Genomic DNA, 20,610 nt, shown 5'->3' with positions numbered 1-20,610 from the left:
GACAGTACACATAAAATAAATGTAATTTGAGTCAGCGAATATTGAATTAATAATCTTAAATCACTTCTTACCAACATCATCTCTTGCCACAATTGTGAGTTCTGTTGGTGTTCCACACCCAGCATCATTTTGGGCTCTCACTCTGAAAGTGTATTCTTGGCCTTCTTTTAGGTCTCTCATTGAAAAATGGAGATTCTTTGCCCTCATGACTTCCTGCCATTTATCTTCACCAATCAGGACCTCAACAACATATGCAAAGATGCGGCTTCCACCATCACTGATAGGTTTTTTCCATACTAAACTGCATGATGATTTTGTCACAGAAGAGGCTTTTAAATCCACAACTGGCCCAGGTGTTTCTAGAACAAAGAGAAATATAGTAAGTGTTCACTCAAGCTAAAACCAAAAATGATTTGAGTACCAAAATAGGTGGAACAGACTAATTTTTCTTACCAGAAGCCTTAACAGCATCACGAGTTTCACAAGGGTCACCAATACCATATTCATTTTCAGCAAAAACCCTGAAGAAGTAAGATTTGCCTTCTTCTAAGTTACTTATCCTGTAGCTTGTCTTTGGACATTCTGTTGTTACTGTAGACCATGACTTTCTTTCTGCATCACGTTTTTCAACAACATAATTCGTGATTGGACTGCCACCATCTATTAATGGGGGTTCCCATGTAATGAAGGCAGAATCTTTAGATGCTTCCTTTACAATCAGGTTAATCGGAGGGCCTGGAGTATCTAGGTAAACACAACAACCCCAAATTTGATTTAGTAAACAAAATACAAAACCCATCAGTTAAAAAGTTAACAAATACATTGCAATGGGGAAGCCCCTGACACTTACCAAGTACTTTTACAACAATAGTGTATGATTTCTGGCCACAGCTGTTCTCCAGACTGAGGACGTATTTTCCAGCATCATATTTGTTTACATTTTCACAACGTAGGAAGGTATCAAAATCAGTTGACTTGATGTCTAATCCTTGTCTATCTCTAAGGTTTGCTCCCACTTTAGACCACGTAATCTTTGGAGGTGGACGTCCTCTTACGGGCACATAAAGTCTCATTGTGACTCCAGCACGCAACACAAGGACTTTCCTCAGTTCTGCATCAAGTTCTCCTTCAGGAGGAACTGTGTGTTTAACAGAAGAACAGGCATGTAAAGCATCATCTTTAAGACTATCACTAAAATTACTGTGACAATAAGTCCCTCTATACTGGCATTTCACTATATTGTTCACGTGCCTGTGATGATAAGTTAGTGTTCTGGCTTCCATTTGAAGCTCATTTGCAAACCTGTGGGTTGGATTTTTTTGGTTTTTGTTTTGTTTTGTTTTAATTGATATAATTTCCTTTCTTTCTGTCTTTTCCACCATTTGAATTACATATCATATGAAAATGTCTCCTAGTTCTTCTAGAATTCAAAGCTGGTTCTAATCTTCCTGTATTATATTCTTGAACCAAGACGATTCTATGAAGCAATGTTTTGGTACGTACAGCAAAATCCCTTCAGAAGCTAGCATGGCTCTTGAGGAAAAGGTATCATACAATTAAACAGCGTGCCACACAGATGCTTATAGTAGTTATCTCTACTTCATATTATTTAGAAGACATGAAGAAGAAAGTTTTAAGTATAGTATTAGAGAAAGAAAAAAAAAACCTTGAAAACCCAAAACAGGAGGCAGAAAGTATCTACCATACAAATTAAAAAAGCAGACACTAATCAGATTCTATTTGAACTCTTAACTGAGCTGTTCTCTTTCAAACTGGCTACTTTTGGCCTGCATTTTTTGAGAAATGACACATTCCAAACCGATCTGCCTCTGTAACCTGCAGCAAACTCTGTAAAACACATCTCGTAAATTAAAGCAAAAGGTAATTTGCTTTCAGTGAACGTACTTAAAATGTCTTTGGCAGTGTGTTTATCAGGAACATCGCTTGGATCGCTGTATCCAATCTTATTGACGGCATAAATGCGGAACTGGTACTCTGTATCTTCTATCAGCCCTGTTACCACAAATTGTGTAGACTGTAGGTTCTTGGGTAGATTGCATCTGACCCAGTTGTCTGTGCCAGCTCTTTTTGCCTCCACTAGATAACCAATGATAGGACTTCCTCCATCATAGGCTGGTTTGCTCCATGACAGGCTTATTGAACTGCGAGTAGTATCAACTACTTTTGGGAAAGCAGGTGGGCCAGGAGGATCTGAGAATTAAAATGATATAAAGTTACCATAGTCAAGGCTATATAAAAGTATTTGGAAATAACCATGGAAAAATATCTGAGATTTTTAACTTACATTGAGGATCACGAGCATACACTGCTTTAGATGGTGCACTAGGCTTGCCAGGTCCAGCCTTATTCAGCGCTATCACCCGGTACTCATATTCTGTTCCTTCTTGGAGTCCAGTAGCCTTAACAGTTCTTTCAATAACAGGCTTTCTGGTTACCTTTGTCCAGTTAAGAGCCTTAGTTTCACGTTTCTCAAGTATATAACCAGTTATTGGGGATCCACCATCACTAGCTGGTGGTTTCCAGCTAACAGTCATAAAGTCTTTTGTTACATTGCTAATTACTGGTGGATCACAAGGTCCAGGTACATCTGTGAAGAGTTATTAAAAAGTTATGTTCACATTCACAGGTATATAGAAAATATCAGTGACTAATGAAGCTATTCCACAATGCACTTACCGTATGGATTCTTAGCGATTGCTGGTTCTGTTAAGATAGGGTCTCCAACACCATATTTGTTTTCAGCGCATATGCGGAACTGATATTCATGTCCTTCTATTAGTTTCTCCACTGTGCAGCTTGTAATTGGTACATTGGCACTGACTTGAGCCCAGTTTGGTCTGCTTGTTTCACGCTTGTCTACAATGTAGTTAGTTATTTCTGAACCTCCATCTTCCAGAGGAGGCTCCCAAGAAAGCATTGCACGATCTGCATACATATGTTTGATTTTAACAGAGGCCGGTGGACCAGGCTTATCTAGAAGAGTTAAAATAATGTGGTTTTAGCTCTAATTCTTGCTAAGTCATTTAACTATTAATGTATTTATTAACAGAATATCTTTAGCTTACCAAGTACTTTAAGTCTAATGGTTGCTGACTTAGAGCCACTTGCATTTTCAGCAGTAATAGTATAGTCTCCTGTTTGCTTTCTGTTAACACTGAACAGCTCAACTGTAGCAAGATTCCTCTTAGTGGTGATTTTGACACCTTCAGATGGCTTTAAAATTTCTCCTTCTTTCTTCCAGGTGATTGTTGGCATTGGTTTCCCATATACATTTGCCTCCAAACGCACATTAGTTCCAGCTTTAACTGTAAGCTGTGATTGCATAGAGAGATCCAACTCTATTCTGGGAGGAACTGAAATGAGAGAGACAAAGAACTGATCAGTCTAGTAAGAGACAAACATCTCATTCTTCACACGAATATGTGTTCAATATGCACAGACTCTTATCAGACTTCTCAAATACTTTTATATTTCTTACCATTTTCTGGATGAATGGTCACTGGATCAGAAGGTTCTGAAGGTGGACTAATGTTAACTGCTGTCTTGGCAATTGCTCTAAATTGATATTGAGCATTTTCTTCTAAATCAGTAGCAGTGTACTCTTCTAGGGGTATTTGATGTGGAGTTGTATTGCACCGAACCCACTTATCACCAGGTAATTTGCAAGCTTCAACAAAGTAACCAATAAGTTTGCTACCACCATCATGCTTTGGTCTTGTCCATACCAGTGATGCTGTACTCTTAGTGACATCAATAACTTCAGGTTTTCCAGGAGGATCTAGAACAAATAAGATCATATTTGTAGTCTGTTTTGGTAAAAAAAAAAAGCAAGCAAACTGAGAAAAAATAATTTACTAGTGCTGGATCTTATTTATGGCATACTCACACAGTGCACTCAGTGTGCAGTCGTGGTAAACATGAAAATACAAATGTAAGGGCAAACTGATAATGATAAAGTACTGCAGATATATTGAAAATTACCACAAAATTAAGTACTCTTGCAAATGATGGGTATATTTGGCTTACCAACTGGTGCTCTTGCTGTGACAAAATCAGTTGGTTTACTAGGTTTACTTGCTCCAGCTCTGTTCAATGCATAAATTCTGAAAGTATATTCAAGACCTTCGATGATCCCCACACAGGGGTATTCTGTGGAGCGTACAGCTGTGTCATTAGCTTTCACCCACAGTAAACTGTTCCTTTCTTTGCGTTCAATGAGATAACCAGTGATTGGGCTGCCTCCATCACTATCAGGTCTATCCCAGGCAACAAAAATGCAGTCCTTATTAACCTTGGTAATACGTGCATTCTTTGGTTCACTAGGAACATCTAGAAAGAAACACAAAGACAGACATTAATCACATCTTTTTTTACTATGAGGACCAAAAAGAGAAATGCTGCTATCAAAACCTGACATACCAAATGGGAACCTTGCAATCATCTTGCCAGAAGTAAGTGGCTCAGAAATCCCAAAACGATTTTCAGCACGAACACGGAACATATACTCTTCTCCAGGAATTAGTTTTCCAATTCTGCAGCTTGTCTTTGTGACAGAGGCTAAGGCTGTTACCCAATCTCCTCGACTTACATCACATTTCTCGACTACATAATTTGTGATGTTACTGCCACCATCTTCAAGAGGTATATGCCATGAAAGAGTGCAAGCATCAGCATCTATTTCAGAAATATCAAATGGAGGCTGTGGTGGACCTGGTTTATCTGCAGGAAAAATTAAATTAAGAAGAAAAGAGATGAAAAAATGGCATCCATTGGAATATACAGAAGCTAGCTTTGTATAAAGCTGGATTTGAAAGTAAACAAATGTAACATACCCATGACTATCACTCTGATTTTCTGACTGTCAGTACCAGAGCTATTTTCTGCGGTAAGAGTATAAAAATCAGAATCTTTTCTAGACACATCCTTAATAATAAGGACACAAGACTTTTCTGCTTTATGCACAGCAAGGCGGCTGGATGTAACTACATCTTGATCTCCTTTCAGCCATTTACAGACTGGCTGAGGCTTCCCATATACATGAGCTTCAATTCTCAGCTTCTGTCCAGCTTTAATGTGAACGTGATCAGGCATCAGAATCTTAGGTGGGACTGGAAAAAAAAGCACATACAGACATATAAATTAATTTCTACATATTCATGTATATTTTAATGTGACAGTTTTCTGTTTCTCTGTGGAATCACTAGTAGGAATTGCTTAATAAATATTAATTATATTAATAGCACTTATGGACAACTAGAGATTTTGCAGCAGGAAATAACTATTCTGGTCTTACTTTTACATTCTTGTACCATTTAGGAGAAAATATTTTGGAGTTTGGATTGCCTTTTCACATGCATATATAGCGACATGCATTATTAATGCATGACACATAATACCTCTATGTCTGGAATGCTGCTCACTTTCTACAAGGCAAATATGAAGGAGGAGAAAAGTTCTCACAGAACTAAAGCTATTTTCCCAGTCAATCTTTTGATATGTAGAGCCCCTTCTTCTACTTCTTCTTTAGCACAAATTCTTTTTATTTCATCCAACATAAGCCTGGCAATATGTTTTGTGTATTTTTCTTCTTGCCATATGCTAGTTTTCATTCTCTTTTGCTTCTGAACCTCTCTTTTCATGTCACAAATGAAGAAGATTCTTCTCATCTGGCCTTTACCCCAACATTGTCCTGTGTCTCTAGGACCCTACCACCTTAATTAGGCCAATCTATCCTCCCTGCCTTTCACTTTACAGTCTCAAAACAAGTTGTTCTCTCTTATCCCAATACAGCTTCCACTTTTGGCCCCATTTATCTCTCAAGCTACCACTCTGACTCTTTTTCTCTTTCATTTTAATTTCATTGAGGGTATTTATTATTTCCCTTAGTTCCAGTCTTCTGGTTTCAACTGAAACCATACCTGTGAAATTCTTTAATAATTACTGGTCAGCTCACATCCTGTCTGACCTGTCAAAATATTCAATGCAGTTAACCACAGTTCTCCAGATTACTTCATAAAGTGTATATCTTTCTGGAACTCTGTGAAAGAACTAGAATTTTTGCTCATTTCATTATTAAAGCAGAATATTTCAACATAGGTAGTACTTAAATTGCTACTTACTGAGTTGTTCTTTAACTTCAAATACTCCTTCGGTTTCTCTTGGCAAACTTACTCCTACAGCATTTCTAGCTGCCACCCTAAACTTATACTTCTTTCCCTCTTTCAGACCAGCTACAACAATGGAGAGATCTTTAACAACTGAATATTCTGTCCAGTTATCTGCTGGCTGTTCCTCTTCTCTGTAGCTAACAATGTACCCATCAACTTTAGAGCCTCCATCACGCAATGGTGGCAGCCAGCCTAAAGTAGCACTGTTCTTTGTAATTTCAGTAACTTCAAGTTTTCTTGGTGGATCAGGTTCACCTTTTGGGAAAAAAAAAAAAAAGAAACACATTGAAAGTTGAATTTGCAAGGCTTTCTGACCATAGAATACTTGTTCATTTGCTGAATGTTCTGCATGCTAGCTCAATGAGAAAAATATGGGAAAGAGCAAAACTCTTAATAACTGAAAAGAAGTGACACAAATATATTTATGTTTAGCACTGACTAGTTAGTAGCATTGTCCAGTTTAGAAATGCTAACTCTCAAAAAATGCAAAATCTGTTGTAATTAGAGAAAAGCATAAAATAATTTACAAAGGCATACTTACTTAGAGGATCTGTTGCTAGAATTGGTTTTGGTATGTCACTTGGAACTCCTGACCCATATTCATTTACAGCTATTACTCTAAAGAAGTATTCATTTCCAGGTACAAGGTTAGCTATTTGGAAACTAGTTTTCTTTAGTTCTGCAGTGACTGTTCCCCAGGTCTTCCTGTCAGCCTCACGTTTCTGCAGGATGTAATGAGTCACTGGGCTACCACCATCATTTTCTGGAGGTGCCCATGAAAGATGGCATGACATCTTGGTGACATCTGAAACCTTGAAGTCTGACACAGGTCCAGGAGTATCTAGAAAGAAATTAAATTTATGTTAGTCTTTTCTTGAATAAGTTAAAGAGGGTTAACAGCTTCCTATATAGCAGGAGTTAGTGTTAGCTGATACAGTTTTGCTCAAAACCTGTAGTATCGGGGAGTCATATAATTTCCTGCAATGAACGTGCAATATATCTTTAAAGCTTTTTAGAGGATATTCCTCTCATTACTTACCCAGCACTCTGACATTCACAAATACAGCTTTCTCTCCAGCGACATTAACAAGAGTCAGTGAATATTTGCCAGAGTCATCACGTGTTGAATCAGGAATGACACAGAAGGCCATAGTGTCTACCAGATCGACTTGTCCTTTTCTGATAACGTTATCAATACCCATTCTCCTCCAGGTGACTTTTGGTGCTGGACGACCCCTGACAATAGCAAAAAGTCTGATAGGACATCCTGCCCTGACTGTGACTAACTTTCTCATGCTTGCATCCAACTCAATCTCAGGAGGTTCTACAAGACAAAATTAAATAAATAAAATGCAGAGATTAGCACATAAAATAAATCCAGAGCAAATAAAGACCATATGTAAACAGGAGGGGGAAACTCACCAAGTATTTCTTTCGGAGACACAGCTTCCTTCAGTTCAGCTGGTCGGCCAAGACCAACCTGGTTTTGGGCAGAAACTCTGAACTCATATAATTGGTTCTCATCCAGGCTGGTGGCTGTAAATTCTGTATGAATAATCTGGGCAGCAACATTGCATCTTTTCCATCCTGCTTCAGGATCAGCACCTTCCACTTTTGGTCTAATTTCCACAACGTATCCAAGAATTGGAGCACCACCATCATACACTGGCTTTCCCCAGCCAAGGGTTATGGAACTCTTTGTGCTATCAACCACTCTCAAGTTTGTGGGAGGGCCAGGTGGTTCTGAAGGACAAAAAATACAGATAAGAACACAGTGGAGTAATTTATCAGTTTGCTTTGCTAGCATTAAAAGGATATGTAGTAGAATACAGTAGCATGATACCTATTGGGTCTTTTGCTACTACAGGTCTTGATGGCAAGCTTGGTTCTCCAAGTCCAACTTCATTTTCAGCACTGACGCGGAACTGATATTCATGACCAGGGATGAGATTAGTAACCTTCTTGCGTCTCTCTGGGATTGCAGTCTTGGTAACAGGAACCCATCTTAGAGATCGTTTCTCTTTCTTCTCTAAAATGTATCCTGTAATTGATTTGCCACCATCATATTCTGGTGGATTCCAAACTACAGTCATCTCGTCTTTGCTAACTTTTGTGACATCTGGAGGATCAGGGCGTCCGGGTCTGTCATACTTTGTTTTGGCAATAATTGGGTGTGTTTCTGTTGGTGGACCAGTGCCCATTTTATTCTCTGCACGAACTCTGAATATGTATTCATTACCTTCAATGAGGCGTGTCACATTTGCAGAGTTTGTTAGTACAGAAGAAGAGTATGTAGACCAAACCATACGCTTGCTTTCACATTTTTCCAGGATGTAGTTTTGTATTTCACAGCCACCGTCATCTTCTGGAGGATCCCAAGTAACAGTACATCTATCACTTGAAATGTTGGTGACTTTTAAGTTTCTTACAGGACCTGGTTTATCCAAGACAATAACAGTAGCATATGCCACAAAACTACCAGCTGTGTTAGTTGCGGTAATCACATATTTCCCACCATCACTACGTCTTGATTTTGTGAGAACAAACTTAGATGAGTCAGAAGTTGTTTCAATACTGATTCTTGGAGACTTGGTTAGATCTGTGGCATCTTTGTCTTTTGTCCATACAACTTCAGGCTGTGGTTTTCCTCTGACTCCAGCCTCAATTCTAATCGGGTCACCTGCTTTCACAGTTAGCACCCCACTTAACTTCAAATCTAGCACTGGTTTCTGAAGATCTTCCTTCACAACTACTTCAGCTGTTTTTACCCAGCCACTTTCACCTGCCTCATTCTTGGTTTGAACACGGAATTGGTAAGTCTTATTTTCAACACATCTATCTACCATGTAGTGTGTTTCCTTAATGCTGCCTTTATGAACTCTTTCCCATTCATCTGAATCTTTCAGTTTTCTCTCAACGTGGTAACTTAGATTGGGACTTCCACCATCATAATCTGGCCTTCTCCATTTCAGATATACAAATGTCTTTCCTTTCTCTGCAATGTGAAGATTTTCTGGCTCTCCAGGCTTGTCAATAGGATTGATGGCAAGGATGGGAGTCTTGGTCTCAATGCAGGGACCTGGACCTATTTTGTTTTCTGCACAAACTCTGAAGAAGTATTCACGGTTCTCTATAAGATTTGCCTTTACTAATCTTTTTGTGATGTCAGATGAGACAATTGACCATCCTCTCTGGTTTGGTTGACGACATTCTACTATGTAATTTGTAATTTCAGAGCCGCCATTATCCACTGGGCTTTCCCAAGAGATCATACAAGAATCTTTTGTGACATAACTTATTTTCAGGTTCTGGCATGGTCCGGGTCTGTCGAGTACATTAACAACAGCAAAAGCCTGAGCATGTCCACAGCTGTTCTTAGCTGCTATTATATATTTGCCATGATCAGATCTTTTGGCTTCTTTTACTTGCAGTTCAACATGAGGTAGATCATGAAGTATTTCAACAAGCTTGTCTGGGACTAGTACTTTGCCATCTTTAGACCATGTTATGTCAGGATCTGGCCTGCCTTTTACTTTACCAGTAATACGGATTGTTTGACCCACTCGGACAGTAATTAAGTCTCGACAGGTCACATCTAGGCTTACTTCTGGAGGAGAGAGAATATCTTTTGCAAGTACGGTTTCTGCCAGTTCTCTTGGTTCTCCCTCTCCCACAATATTGACAGCTTTTATTCGGAATTTGTATTCATTTCCTTCTATTAACCCATGCGCTCTGAAAGCACATTGTCTAATCAGTTCATCTTTATTAATCCTATTCCACTGCGTAGTTCCAGTTTTCTGACATTCCACAATGTATCCCAGAATTGGGCTGCCACCGTCTTTGAGCGGCTTTGTCCAAACCAGGTCAGCTGTTTCTTTGGTTTTGTCCTTTAATTTTGGGTTTATAGGTGGTCCAGGAGGAGTGATAGGGCGCGATGCTTTTATTGGATCAGAGCTTGGAGATGGCTTGCTTAAGCCCACCATGTTTTCTGCAAAAACTCTGAATTCATATGTATTGCCTTCAAAAAGGCCAGTGACTCTGTATTTCATATCAAGTATTGGTGTCTTATTGACACGCACCCATTTACCAGATGCTTCCCGGCGCTCAAGTATATAACCAGTTATTGGAGTTCCACCATCAGATTTTGGTAAGGTCCAAGCCACTGTTGCAGCATTTTCTGTAATGTCATAAACAGTTGGTTTACCAGGTGGGGATGGTGGATCAAACATGTGTTTAGCAACTGTTGGTTCTGAATCAAGGGGTGCTCCGATGCCTATCTTATTTTCTGCCCGAACACGGAAAACATATTCACAGCCTTTCTGCAGTCGTGGAATCTTAATTTTTGTGTGACTTGTTCCAGAGCTAACCACTCCCCAAGTTTCTTTGTTTGACTGACGCTTCTCAACAATATAATTTATTATAGGACTGCCACCATCATCTTTAGGAGGGCGCCAAGAAATAACCATATGTTCTGGTGTTACTTCAAGAATATTAATAGGACCTGTTGGTGGGCCAGGAACATCCAACACTGTAAGATGTAGAGCAACAGTTTTGCTGCCAGCTGCATTAGATACTGTGAGCAGATATTCTCCTGTATCTTTTCTTATGCAATCTTTGATGGTAAGTACAGTTGAATAATTGTCAGTATCAATCTTGTATTTGCCATCTGGTTTGATTTCAATGCCATCAGTAGTCCACTTTGCAGTGGGAACTGGCACTCCTCTCATAATGGCAGGAAGTCTCACTGTGGTGCCAGCTTTAACAACAAGACCTTCAATTAACTTTACATCTAGGTCCACGGATGGAGGTACTAAAATGAGAGAAAACCAGAAGTTGTATTTTCAGGGGAAATTCTTAAAGAAAGAGAGACAGAATCAGTCAAAGAACATGAAAAAATAAAAAGATACCTAGTTTTTCTTGACACTCTATTGGTATAGTTGTATCTGGAAGGCTGAGACCAATAATATTCTGAGCTTTCACACGGAATTTGTATATTTTTCCTTTTTGAAGGCCTGTAACAACACAGTCTAGCATAGGGACTGTCTGGAATTTTGTCCACTCATCTGCACCATCTTCTTGATATTCCACCAAATATCCAGTTATCTCAGCACCACCATCACGATCCGGGCGGTCCCAAGCAAGGGAAACTTCAGTCTTGTCAACATCTACGTGATGTAAATTCTTTGGTGGCCCTGGAGGATCTTTTAAAATACAAACCCAAAATGGTTACTATGATGGCTAATCTATGGTATCACTGCACCTTGTTCATGTGAGTATTGACAAGATGCTTTAATGAATTACCAAGAAAACTATGAACAAAACAAATCATATAACTGGGAAAACTTACGCAGCGGATCTATGGCTTTAATAGGCTTGAGTGTTTCCACGTATGGACCTCTACCAAACTGATTCTCAGCTGCAACTCGGAAGAGATACTGAGTGCCTTCAATCAGATATTTAGCAATGTGACTGCGTTTCTTGGAGGATGATGAGATTGCTACCCACTGTGCAGAAGCTACATCTTTCCTTTCTACCACATAGTTGGTAATGACAGAGCCACCATCATCTTCTGGTTCCATCCAAGTGATGTAGCAGGAATCACTTCTGACTTCACTGATCTGAAGATTTCTGGGTGGACCAGGCTTATCTAATATTGACAAAAATGGAATCCGTAATTTATTTTATAATTAAAGCAATTTTTACAAAACTTCATAATTTTCAAAAGCAATAATTATATTTTGTGCAATTGTTAGTCCTTTTCTTACTTTGTATTTCTTACAACTTTGTATATTGATATTTTCCAGACATTCCTTTATTTCTTGATCTCTGAGTATAGAGTAAAAACATGCAGTATAAAAGAAACATCAAAAGATTACCTAAGACTACAACTTTTACTGAAACAGTCTTTGAACCAGCTGGATTTTCAACTGTCAGAGAGTAAATTCCACCATCTTCATGGACAGTGTTACGAATTTCAAGCTTACTGCCAACTCCTGTAACCTCAATATCAGCTTTGGGTGAGACCTCATGATCTTCTTTCTTCCAGGTTACTTTTGGGAATGGAACACCTTTAATAACAGCGCTAAGTCTTAGGGTATCTCCAGCTTTAACATGCTGTTCTCGAGCCATATTAGCATCAAGTATCAACTCAGGAGGTTCTGGAATCAAAATTATATCGTTTTAGAAAATGAGAAAAAAATTAATCTGTTCTTAGTTAAACTTATCTGATTTTGTAAAACTCACCAAGTCTATCCTTTACTTCTACTGGATCAGGAACATAGGCGGGTTCAGATTCGCCTGCTGCATTGACTGCCCTGACCCTGAATTTATAGGTCAAACCCTCAGTAAGGCCAGTGACTTTGTATTTTGTTTCAGGACAAGAATCTGCTGAAAGATTGGCCTTTTTCCATTCTTCATCACCGACTTTCTGATACTCAACAAGGTAGCCAATTATCTTGCCATTACCATCATGGCGTGGTGGTTGCCAGGATAAATCAACTGAATTTCTAGTTTTATCTACTGCTTCTGGATTAATAGGTGGACTTGGTTTTGCTGTTAAAAAGGGGGGAAAAAAAGAAAGAGAGAGAAATCAGGGGAGAAAAAGAAACTATTAAAATGCTTTTGTAACTGAAATGAAGAGTACAGAAAAAATTCAATGAGAAATGAAAAGTAATACTTTACCAATTGGATCTCTAGCGAAAACTGGCTTTGATGGTGGACTAGGGTCACCAATGCCAATTTCATTTTCTGCTGAAACACGGAATTCATATTCACAGCCTTCAAGAAGGTCAGGTACTTTGAACTGAGTACTGGGGAAAATTGGGTCTTTGGTAACCTTGACCCATCTTGTAGCCATTGTTTCTTTCTTTTCCACAATATAGTTCGTTATTGGCTTGCCTCCATCATATGGTTTGTTCCAAACCACTACAGCAGAGTCTTTGGTAACATTCTTAATGATTGGTTGTTCAGGTGCATCAGGAACACCTGGAGGTGGGGGAGGAAAAGAAAGAAAAATTAAAAAAGGGGGTTATGAGCACTGGAAACAGAGTAAAAAATGAACTATCAAAGTAAGATTGCACATGAATAACATACGGAAACGGTCCTTGGCTTTCATCTCATCAGAGATGAGAGGATCACTTATGCCATAAAGATTTTCAGCATAGATCCGAATTTGGTAGTCTCTTCCTTCAAGCAGCTTAGGAATTTTGCATGTTGTTTTAACTGTGGCAGATGTAACTGGCATCCAGAGGTCTTTGTGTGCATCCTTCTTCTCAATAATGTAATTTGTAATTTCACTGCCTCCATCATCTAATGGAGGTTTCCAGGAAACTACCATGTGATCCTTATAAACTTCATCAAATATAACTGGGCCAACTGGAGGTGATGGGCGATCTGTGTAAGAAAAAATAAAGCATACCCATGTTTTTATATTAACTTTATGTAACAATATAGATTAAACAGGGTCAATAGAATAAATAAATTATGAAATTAGAGACTTGTCATTGCAGTTTTAACAAGGTATCAAGATCTCAAGACTACTCCTCTTTAGTGTGAGTTTGACTCATTGGACTTAGTTTCCTAATCTTTATAAGGGATTTGGTGATTGACATTTTCTATACTGTTGACATTCTTTAAATGCATGTAGAGACATGAAATTATCCATGCTGAGTAAACTAAGCCAGAGTGAACTATGTCCTTAACAATAATAAATAGTATTTCAGTATAAATGAGAATGCAGTAAATCAAATAATTATAATAAAGAACACATTTTATTAAATTTTATATAAATCAATTAATTATAATCAATAGTAAAAAACACAGACAATAATGTTCAAGAAAACCCACCAACAACATTAACTTGGCAAAATCCTTTTCTTGATCCTGTGCTGTTCTCTACAGTAACACAGTATTTGCCTGAGTCTTCACGGGCAGATTTCAGTATTCCCAAGCAAAGAGTTGTAGGAGTTGTCTTGATCTTTGTACGGTCATCTTCTTTCACAACGTTATCATCCTTCAGCCAAGTAACCTTTGGTGCAGGCTTGCCTGAGTAACGTCCAGTTAGGCTGAAAGCTTCACCAACCCGAACAATAAGCTTGTCTCTGAAGTCAAGGTCAAGTGATGGAGGAGCTGAAAGATAAATTAGAAAACACAATGCCCACAAATGTCAGCAATGTTGAAAAAGTAAGGAATCAGTAAATCTAATTACTGTTTTGAAATGAAATACAGAAAATATACATACCAAGTTCATCCTTGCATGTGATTGGCTTTGTGCAAAATGATGGCTTGCCTTGTCCCACAATATTGCAAGCACTTACACGGTACTCATAGGTGTCACCCTCTTTCAAGCCTTCTACAGTGTATTTCCTATCAAGCAGTTTGTCCTTTGTAACTTTGTGGAATTTCTCTTTTCCAATGAGACGGCTCTCTAGAACATACATGGTGATATCTGAGCCTCCATTATATTTTGGAGGATTCCAGGTTAATGTAACAGAGTTCTTAGTAACTGCTTTTACTTCCAGGTCTTCTGGACGATCAGGAACAGCTGTGATAAAGAAAAAAAATATGGTAAATGTATTTTTCTGTATATTCATTTCATATGATGATAATCCAACCCCCAAAATATACTTACTTATTGGATCTTTAATGACAATCTCTTTTGTTGTCTCTGTGAAGGGACCCATACCAATTATATTCTCAGCTGCAATTCGGAAAAAGTATGCTTTCCCTTCAGTGAGTCCCTGAATAGTAGCATTCTGTCTTGTAACTGTGCAGGTTACTGGAGTCCAAGCTCTACGGTCAGATTCACGTTTTTCAATTATATAGTTGGTAATAGGAGAACCACCATCGTCTTCTGGAGTAAACCATGACAATTTACAAGAGTCATTGGTTAGATTCTCAGTAAGGAGTGGCATTCCAACTGGGCCTGGCACATCTGAAAGCAAAGAAGAAATGGAGTATTTAAGTACACAGTCTGAATGTTGGGAAGTTTTACTGTTTCACAAGGACTGGAGTTGCTACTTACCTAGCACATCAACAATAATAGTCTTCTTCCTCTCACCACCGGCATTTTTAGCAAGAAGAGTGTATAAACCCTGATGGCTCCTTTTGCAGTTCCTGATGACTAAAGAAGAACTAATAGCTGTTTCTTCGATTTTGGCCTCTTCTGGTAAAGCCTGTTCATCCCTGCTCCAAGTCACCGTTGGAGTAGGTTTTCCTGAGACGTACGCTATGATCCTGATTACTCCTCCCGCATGAACAACAATTCTGTCCCTGACACTTGCATCCAAATTAATATCAGGAGCCACTGTAAGAGTAGAACAAGACAAAATAAAACAATTTTGGTTTTCTTTTTCAATTTGAATATTAGGTACTAAAAATGGAAATGTAAATGATAAATACCAATTCTGTCCTTCATTTCAATAACATCTGTAACTTCTCCAGGCTCTCCGATGCCAGCAGCATTCACTGCTCTAACTCTAAACTTGTAAAAACATCCTTCTTTTAATCCTGCCACGACGAACTTGGTTCCTCTAATCTCTTTATCTTTTACCTGGAAAAAAATATTATAACATCAGCTTATATGAAGGTATTATCAGTTTCTTTGCAATGTTTGAAACAAATCTTGAATTTCAGATTTATAAGCACAAGACAAAATGATCTTAAGCATACATGAGTGTAGATCACAAAGTTCTTCAGAACCTGTACAAAGAAATAGAGGAGGTAGACATACAAGCTATGCTTTTTGACAATGCTGACAAGGCTGATACAACAATCGAAACAGTCTGTAACCTCAGAAGAACTGAATATATTATTGAACAAATAAAATCATGTAAGTGACAGTGGCATAAAAATGGAATTAATTGTTCATTTTAAACCCTGGTGGAAAGATTGTTTACCTGGAAACAGGAAATGTAGGTATTACTTAATATGTATGTAAATATTTTATGGAGATGGAAAATCCAACCAAGGTATCCATCAATTAAATTTCCAGTTATACATTATTGAAAAGAAAAAAGGAAATTTTTAATGCATTATTGAAAAAAGTAGGAAACTACAGTACCATAGCAATTGCACATGATTTGGCACAGTTTGATACCAGTGCCAGTTCTAACCAGGTCTTGTCTTCTGTTCTTTTGTTGCAAATTACACATGTATTTTCTCACTCAGAAATTTAAAAAAAAAAAAAAAAAGTTTGGGAAACTGCATTACTGCCATTACTGACTTTTATGTCTGGTCTTGTATTTGATACATGTGAAGACCACTGTTGTGAAAAAAAAAAAAACCCACAAAAAACTTTTAGAAAATAACTTGCATAGTGAACATTTGTAAAAAAAAGGATTTTGTGTGATTTATTTTGATAGACAGAAGAAATGCAGATTCTATAACACTTTTGCACCTACCCTTTCCCATTCTTCCTTGCCTTCCTCTTTATACTCCACAATGTAGCCAGTGACCCTAGATCCACCATCCTTTAATGGTGGAGTCCACTCCAAATCTACTGAAGATTTTGTCCAATCAGTAACTTTTGGAATAGGAGGACCAGGTGGGGCTGAAAAATATCATCATGTCATTACAGCATTAACAATATATTCTGTGTTCTTATTTGAATATTTTCAAATTCAAAAGTAGGAATCTAAAATACTTACCGATAGGATCTCTAGCAATTGCTGGATCAGATGGCATGCTCGGTGGACCAACACCAGCTGCATTAATGGCAGAAACACGGAACTGGTATTCAGAGCCTTCAATAAGACCTGTAACTTTGTATGAAACCCCCAATGTCATAGGTTTGATAGGATCACGATTAACTCTGGTCCATCTCTTTCCAGTAGTCTCTTTGCGCTCCAACCAGTAACCAGTAATAGGAGAGCCACCATCATGTTCAGGTTCTTCCCAGTTTACAGTCATTGAATCACGTGTTATACTGCTAACTGTTGGCTTGTCACAAGGTCCAGGAACAGCTGGAGAAAAAATGCACACATAGGTTGTAAAGGAAAAGTGCTAAGGGAAGACAGATATAGCTAGAGTGCAAAGCTAGTGCTATGCACTCACATGGTCATAGTTACGATAGGCAGTTAACCATCTGTAGGACATTCCTGTCCTCATTCACCTCTCCATTCCTGTTTAGGTATATACACTTCTGTGAAATATAAAATATCTTTCCTTCAAATAATAATTGTCAAAAATTAGTTTTACTTGCCTCCAGTAATTTATTTCAGTGCCATGTTTAATCTTGGATATTTTGAAAATTATTTTCTCTTGCCAGTCTAACATTCTTTTCACATCAGCCTTCTCTAAACTGAAGGCAGGAAATTGACTTTTTGCCATCTATGAGGTCAATGTCTCAAGTACAACAGAATACCCAGAATCTTATCAGAAAACCCTGTGTTTTTATATTTAAAACTATAAAAGTATTGAATTGTATTTTAATATATAACAAGGAGGGAGAAAAATAATTTTTAAGTACTACATGTGCTTTCGAGACTTACTTATTAATGCTAAAACTCTTTGATCTTTTCTAGAAAAATTGTGTGAGAAGAGAAAAATTGTAGTGGTATATAACAGATGCTGTACACATACCAGCATATGAAAACAGCTGGCATAATTTGAAAGTATAATTCTACTTACTGAAAAGATTTCGTGCTGTTTCTGGTTCACTATCCAAAGGTTCTCCAATACCGTATTTATTTTGCGCCATAATGCGGAACACGTATTCATGGCCTTCCATCAACTTGGGAACAGTGAATAAACATTCTTTAGGCTCATTAGTAACGGGTACCCATGTCTTTCTATTTGCTTCTTTTTTCTCTATAACATAGTTTGTAATCTTAGAACCACCATCATCTAATGGAGGGAGCCATGATATTGTCATTTTATCAGCCAAAATGGATTCAAATTTAATAGGTCCCACTGGAGGCCCAGGACGACCTAAAAGAAAAAAAAAATAAAGAAGAATTAATTAAAATGCTACTAAAGCATCACACAAATTCCATCAACTTGTGCAATACATAACAAGTCTAGATATCTACCCAGAACATTTAGTCTCATCTCCTTTGAAGCAGTTCCCAGATTATTGACAGCTGTTATAGTGTATAAGCCTGTGTCATTTCTGCGAGACTGTTGAATCAATAAAGTGCAAGTGTCTTCATCAACAATCTTGTTGACATGTTGATCATACACTACTGGTGTTTTGTCATCTGGTTTCTTTGGAGGAGCTTTAAGCCACGTTAATGTGGGGAAAGGTACACCCTTTATCTTTGCCACAATTTTAATATCTGTTCCTTCTTCAACCTCCATAAATTCCTTGAGTTCAATAGATGGTGGGCCTACAATGAAATGTTGAAAAAAATTAACATACAAAATATTCTATAATTATAAAATGGAATTTGTATTTACTGGTATCAGTTAGCACTTACATGTCTGGTCTTTGACAACAAGTGGGCCAACAGTGGCTGAAGGACGGCTAGGACCTGCTATATTTACAGCTTTGACTCTGAATTCATATTCTCCACCTTCTACAAGATCCTCAACAGTGAACTTTGTTTCCTCCACATCACGTCTGTTGCATTGCTTCCAAGTCTCTTTTACTTCTCCAGTACGATCCCAACGGAGACATTCAACGTTATAATGTGTAACAGGAGCTCCACCATCATTCTTCGGTGGTTTCCATGTCAGGCTCACTGTATTCTTGGTCACAAGGCCAATCTTGAGTTTAATAGGTGGATCAGGAGGATCTTCACAAACAAAACAGAAACGTGAATAAATCCTCTGTACAGAACTATATGGTTTTAAAGAATTCTTTTGACCTTGAATTCACTTACGAATTGGATCTCTGGCTGTGGTCCGTTGGATGGTTTCTGCAGGAGGGCCAACACCAAAACGGTTTTCTGCACGTACGCGGAAGAAGTACTCTTGGCCAGATATGAGATCAGGTACAACAAAAGAAGTACTTCCACAGTTTGCATTGACTTTTGTCCAGGCTTTCCCATCAATATTTCTTTTCTCTATAACATAGCCTCTGATTCTATCTCCACCATCATCATCTGGCATCTTCCATGAAAGTTTACAACTACCTCTTGTGATATCGCTCACTTTTAGGTCTTTTGGTGGACCTGGGACATCTGTTAAAAGTGAAAGCACAACAGAAACAAGTTTACATAAGTATGTAGAAAAATAAGACATAACCATAGGTTTTGAATACTTCAGTAGGTATAAACCATACCAAGCACGTTGACTCTGACATGCAAAGTCTTTTGCCCTGCTTTGTTCTTTGCTGTAATACTGTATCGCCCAGAATGACTTCTGTTACAGTCAGGAATGGTAACCACTGAACTTGTATCAGTTGCTTCCACCTATTAAAGAAAGAGATATTATAGAAAAACTTTAAATGTTTATGTTTGAAAAAATGCAACAATAGTAAAGTTACAAAAAGTGTTTGCTTTACCTGAGCTTCTTCAGGTACATTATGACCTCCCTCCTATAAACAAAAGGAAATAATGTAATAGAGGATGGGCTTAAAAGTCTAAAATCATAGAATCAAACAGTTTGGAAGAGACCTCCAGGATCATCCAGTCCAACCTATTGCCCAGCCCTATCCAATCAAGTAGGTCCAGCCGGAGTCCCCAAGGGATCAGTACTGGGTCAAGTCCTGTTCAACATCTTCATCAATGACATTGATGAGGGGACAGAGTGTCTGCTCAGCAAGTTTGATGATGACACCAAACTGGGAGGCTTTGCTGATAGAGCTGAAGGCTGTGCAGCCATCCAGCAAGATCTGGAGAGACTGGAGAGCTGGGCACAGAGGATGCAAATGAAGCTCAACAAGGACAAGTTCAGAGTCCTGCATCTGGGGAGGAATAACAAACTGCACCAGTACAGGTTGGGAGGTGATCTGCTGGAGAGCAGCCCTTTGGAGAGAGACCTGGGAGTGCTGGTGGATAACAAGTTAATTATGGGACAGCAATGTGCCCTTGTGGCCAAGAAGGCCAATGGGATCTTGGGGTGTATTAAGAAGAGTGTGCCCAGCAGATCAAGGGAGGTTCTCCTCCCCTCTACTGTGACCTGATGAGACCTCATCTTGAATATTGCATTCAGTTTCAGGCTCCCCAGTTTAAAAGGGACAGGAATCTGTGGGAGAGGGTCCAGTGAGGGCTACAAGGATGATTAAGGGACTGGAGGGAATGGCTTATGAGGAGAGGCTGAGGGACTTGGGACTTTATAGTCTGGAGAAGAGAAGATTGAGAGGGGATTTAATAAACATCTGAGGGCTGGTCAGGAGTGGGGGTAGAGGCTCTTCTCACTTGCTACCTGGGATAGGACAAGGAGCAATGGGTGTAAGCTGCAGCACAGGAGGTTCCACCTCAACACAAGGGAGAACATCTTTACTGTAAAGGTCCCAGAGCACTGGAACAGGCTCCCCAGA

At 38.6% G+C, this 20,610-nt stretch overlaps 1 protein-coding gene across 1 annotated transcript in view; it reads right to left on the bottom strand.

The window, feature by feature from the left end:
- TTN (titin) overlaps positions 1-20,610 on the bottom strand; it is a 251,282-nt gene that overhangs the window by 51,431 nt on the left and 179,241 nt on the right. The window contains 35 exon segments of the mRNA XM_064166084.1: positions 72-359; positions 454-744; positions 851-1,138; positions 1,906-2,211; positions 2,306-2,608; positions 2,698-2,994; positions 3,087-3,374; positions 3,500-3,799; positions 4,048-4,350; positions 4,441-4,740; positions 4,854-5,129; positions 6,141-6,443; positions 6,730-7,029; positions 7,228-7,512; positions 7,611-7,931; positions 8,032-10,998; positions 11,096-11,389; positions 11,536-11,835; positions 12,065-12,346; positions 12,432-12,740; positions 12,870-13,172; positions 13,281-13,580; positions 14,034-14,315; positions 14,428-14,730; positions 14,818-15,120; positions 15,211-15,492; positions 15,588-15,738; positions 16,589-16,737; positions 16,835-17,149; positions 17,817-18,116; positions 18,218-18,514; positions 18,605-18,922; positions 19,010-19,309; positions 19,411-19,540; positions 19,633-19,665. Of these exon segments, the coding sequence (XP_064022154.1) occupies positions 72-359; positions 454-744; positions 851-1,138; positions 1,906-2,211; positions 2,306-2,608; positions 2,698-2,994; positions 3,087-3,374; positions 3,500-3,799; positions 4,048-4,350; positions 4,441-4,740; positions 4,854-5,129; positions 6,141-6,443; positions 6,730-7,029; positions 7,228-7,512; positions 7,611-7,931; positions 8,032-10,998; positions 11,096-11,389; positions 11,536-11,835; positions 12,065-12,346; positions 12,432-12,740; positions 12,870-13,172; positions 13,281-13,580; positions 14,034-14,315; positions 14,428-14,730; positions 14,818-15,120; positions 15,211-15,492; positions 15,588-15,738; positions 16,589-16,737; positions 16,835-17,149; positions 17,817-18,116; positions 18,218-18,514; positions 18,605-18,922; positions 19,010-19,309; positions 19,411-19,540; positions 19,633-19,665 (12,367 nt within the window).

This window comes from Pogoniulus pusillus, chromosome 2, assembly GCF_015220805.1.
Source record: "Pogoniulus pusillus isolate bPogPus1 chromosome 2, bPogPus1.pri, whole genome shotgun sequence".
NCBI lineage: Eukaryota > Metazoa > Chordata > Aves > Piciformes > Lybiidae > Pogoniulus > Pogoniulus pusillus.
Note: the sequence above shows the minus strand (reverse complement) of the source record. Positions and strands in the feature narration are given on the sequence as shown.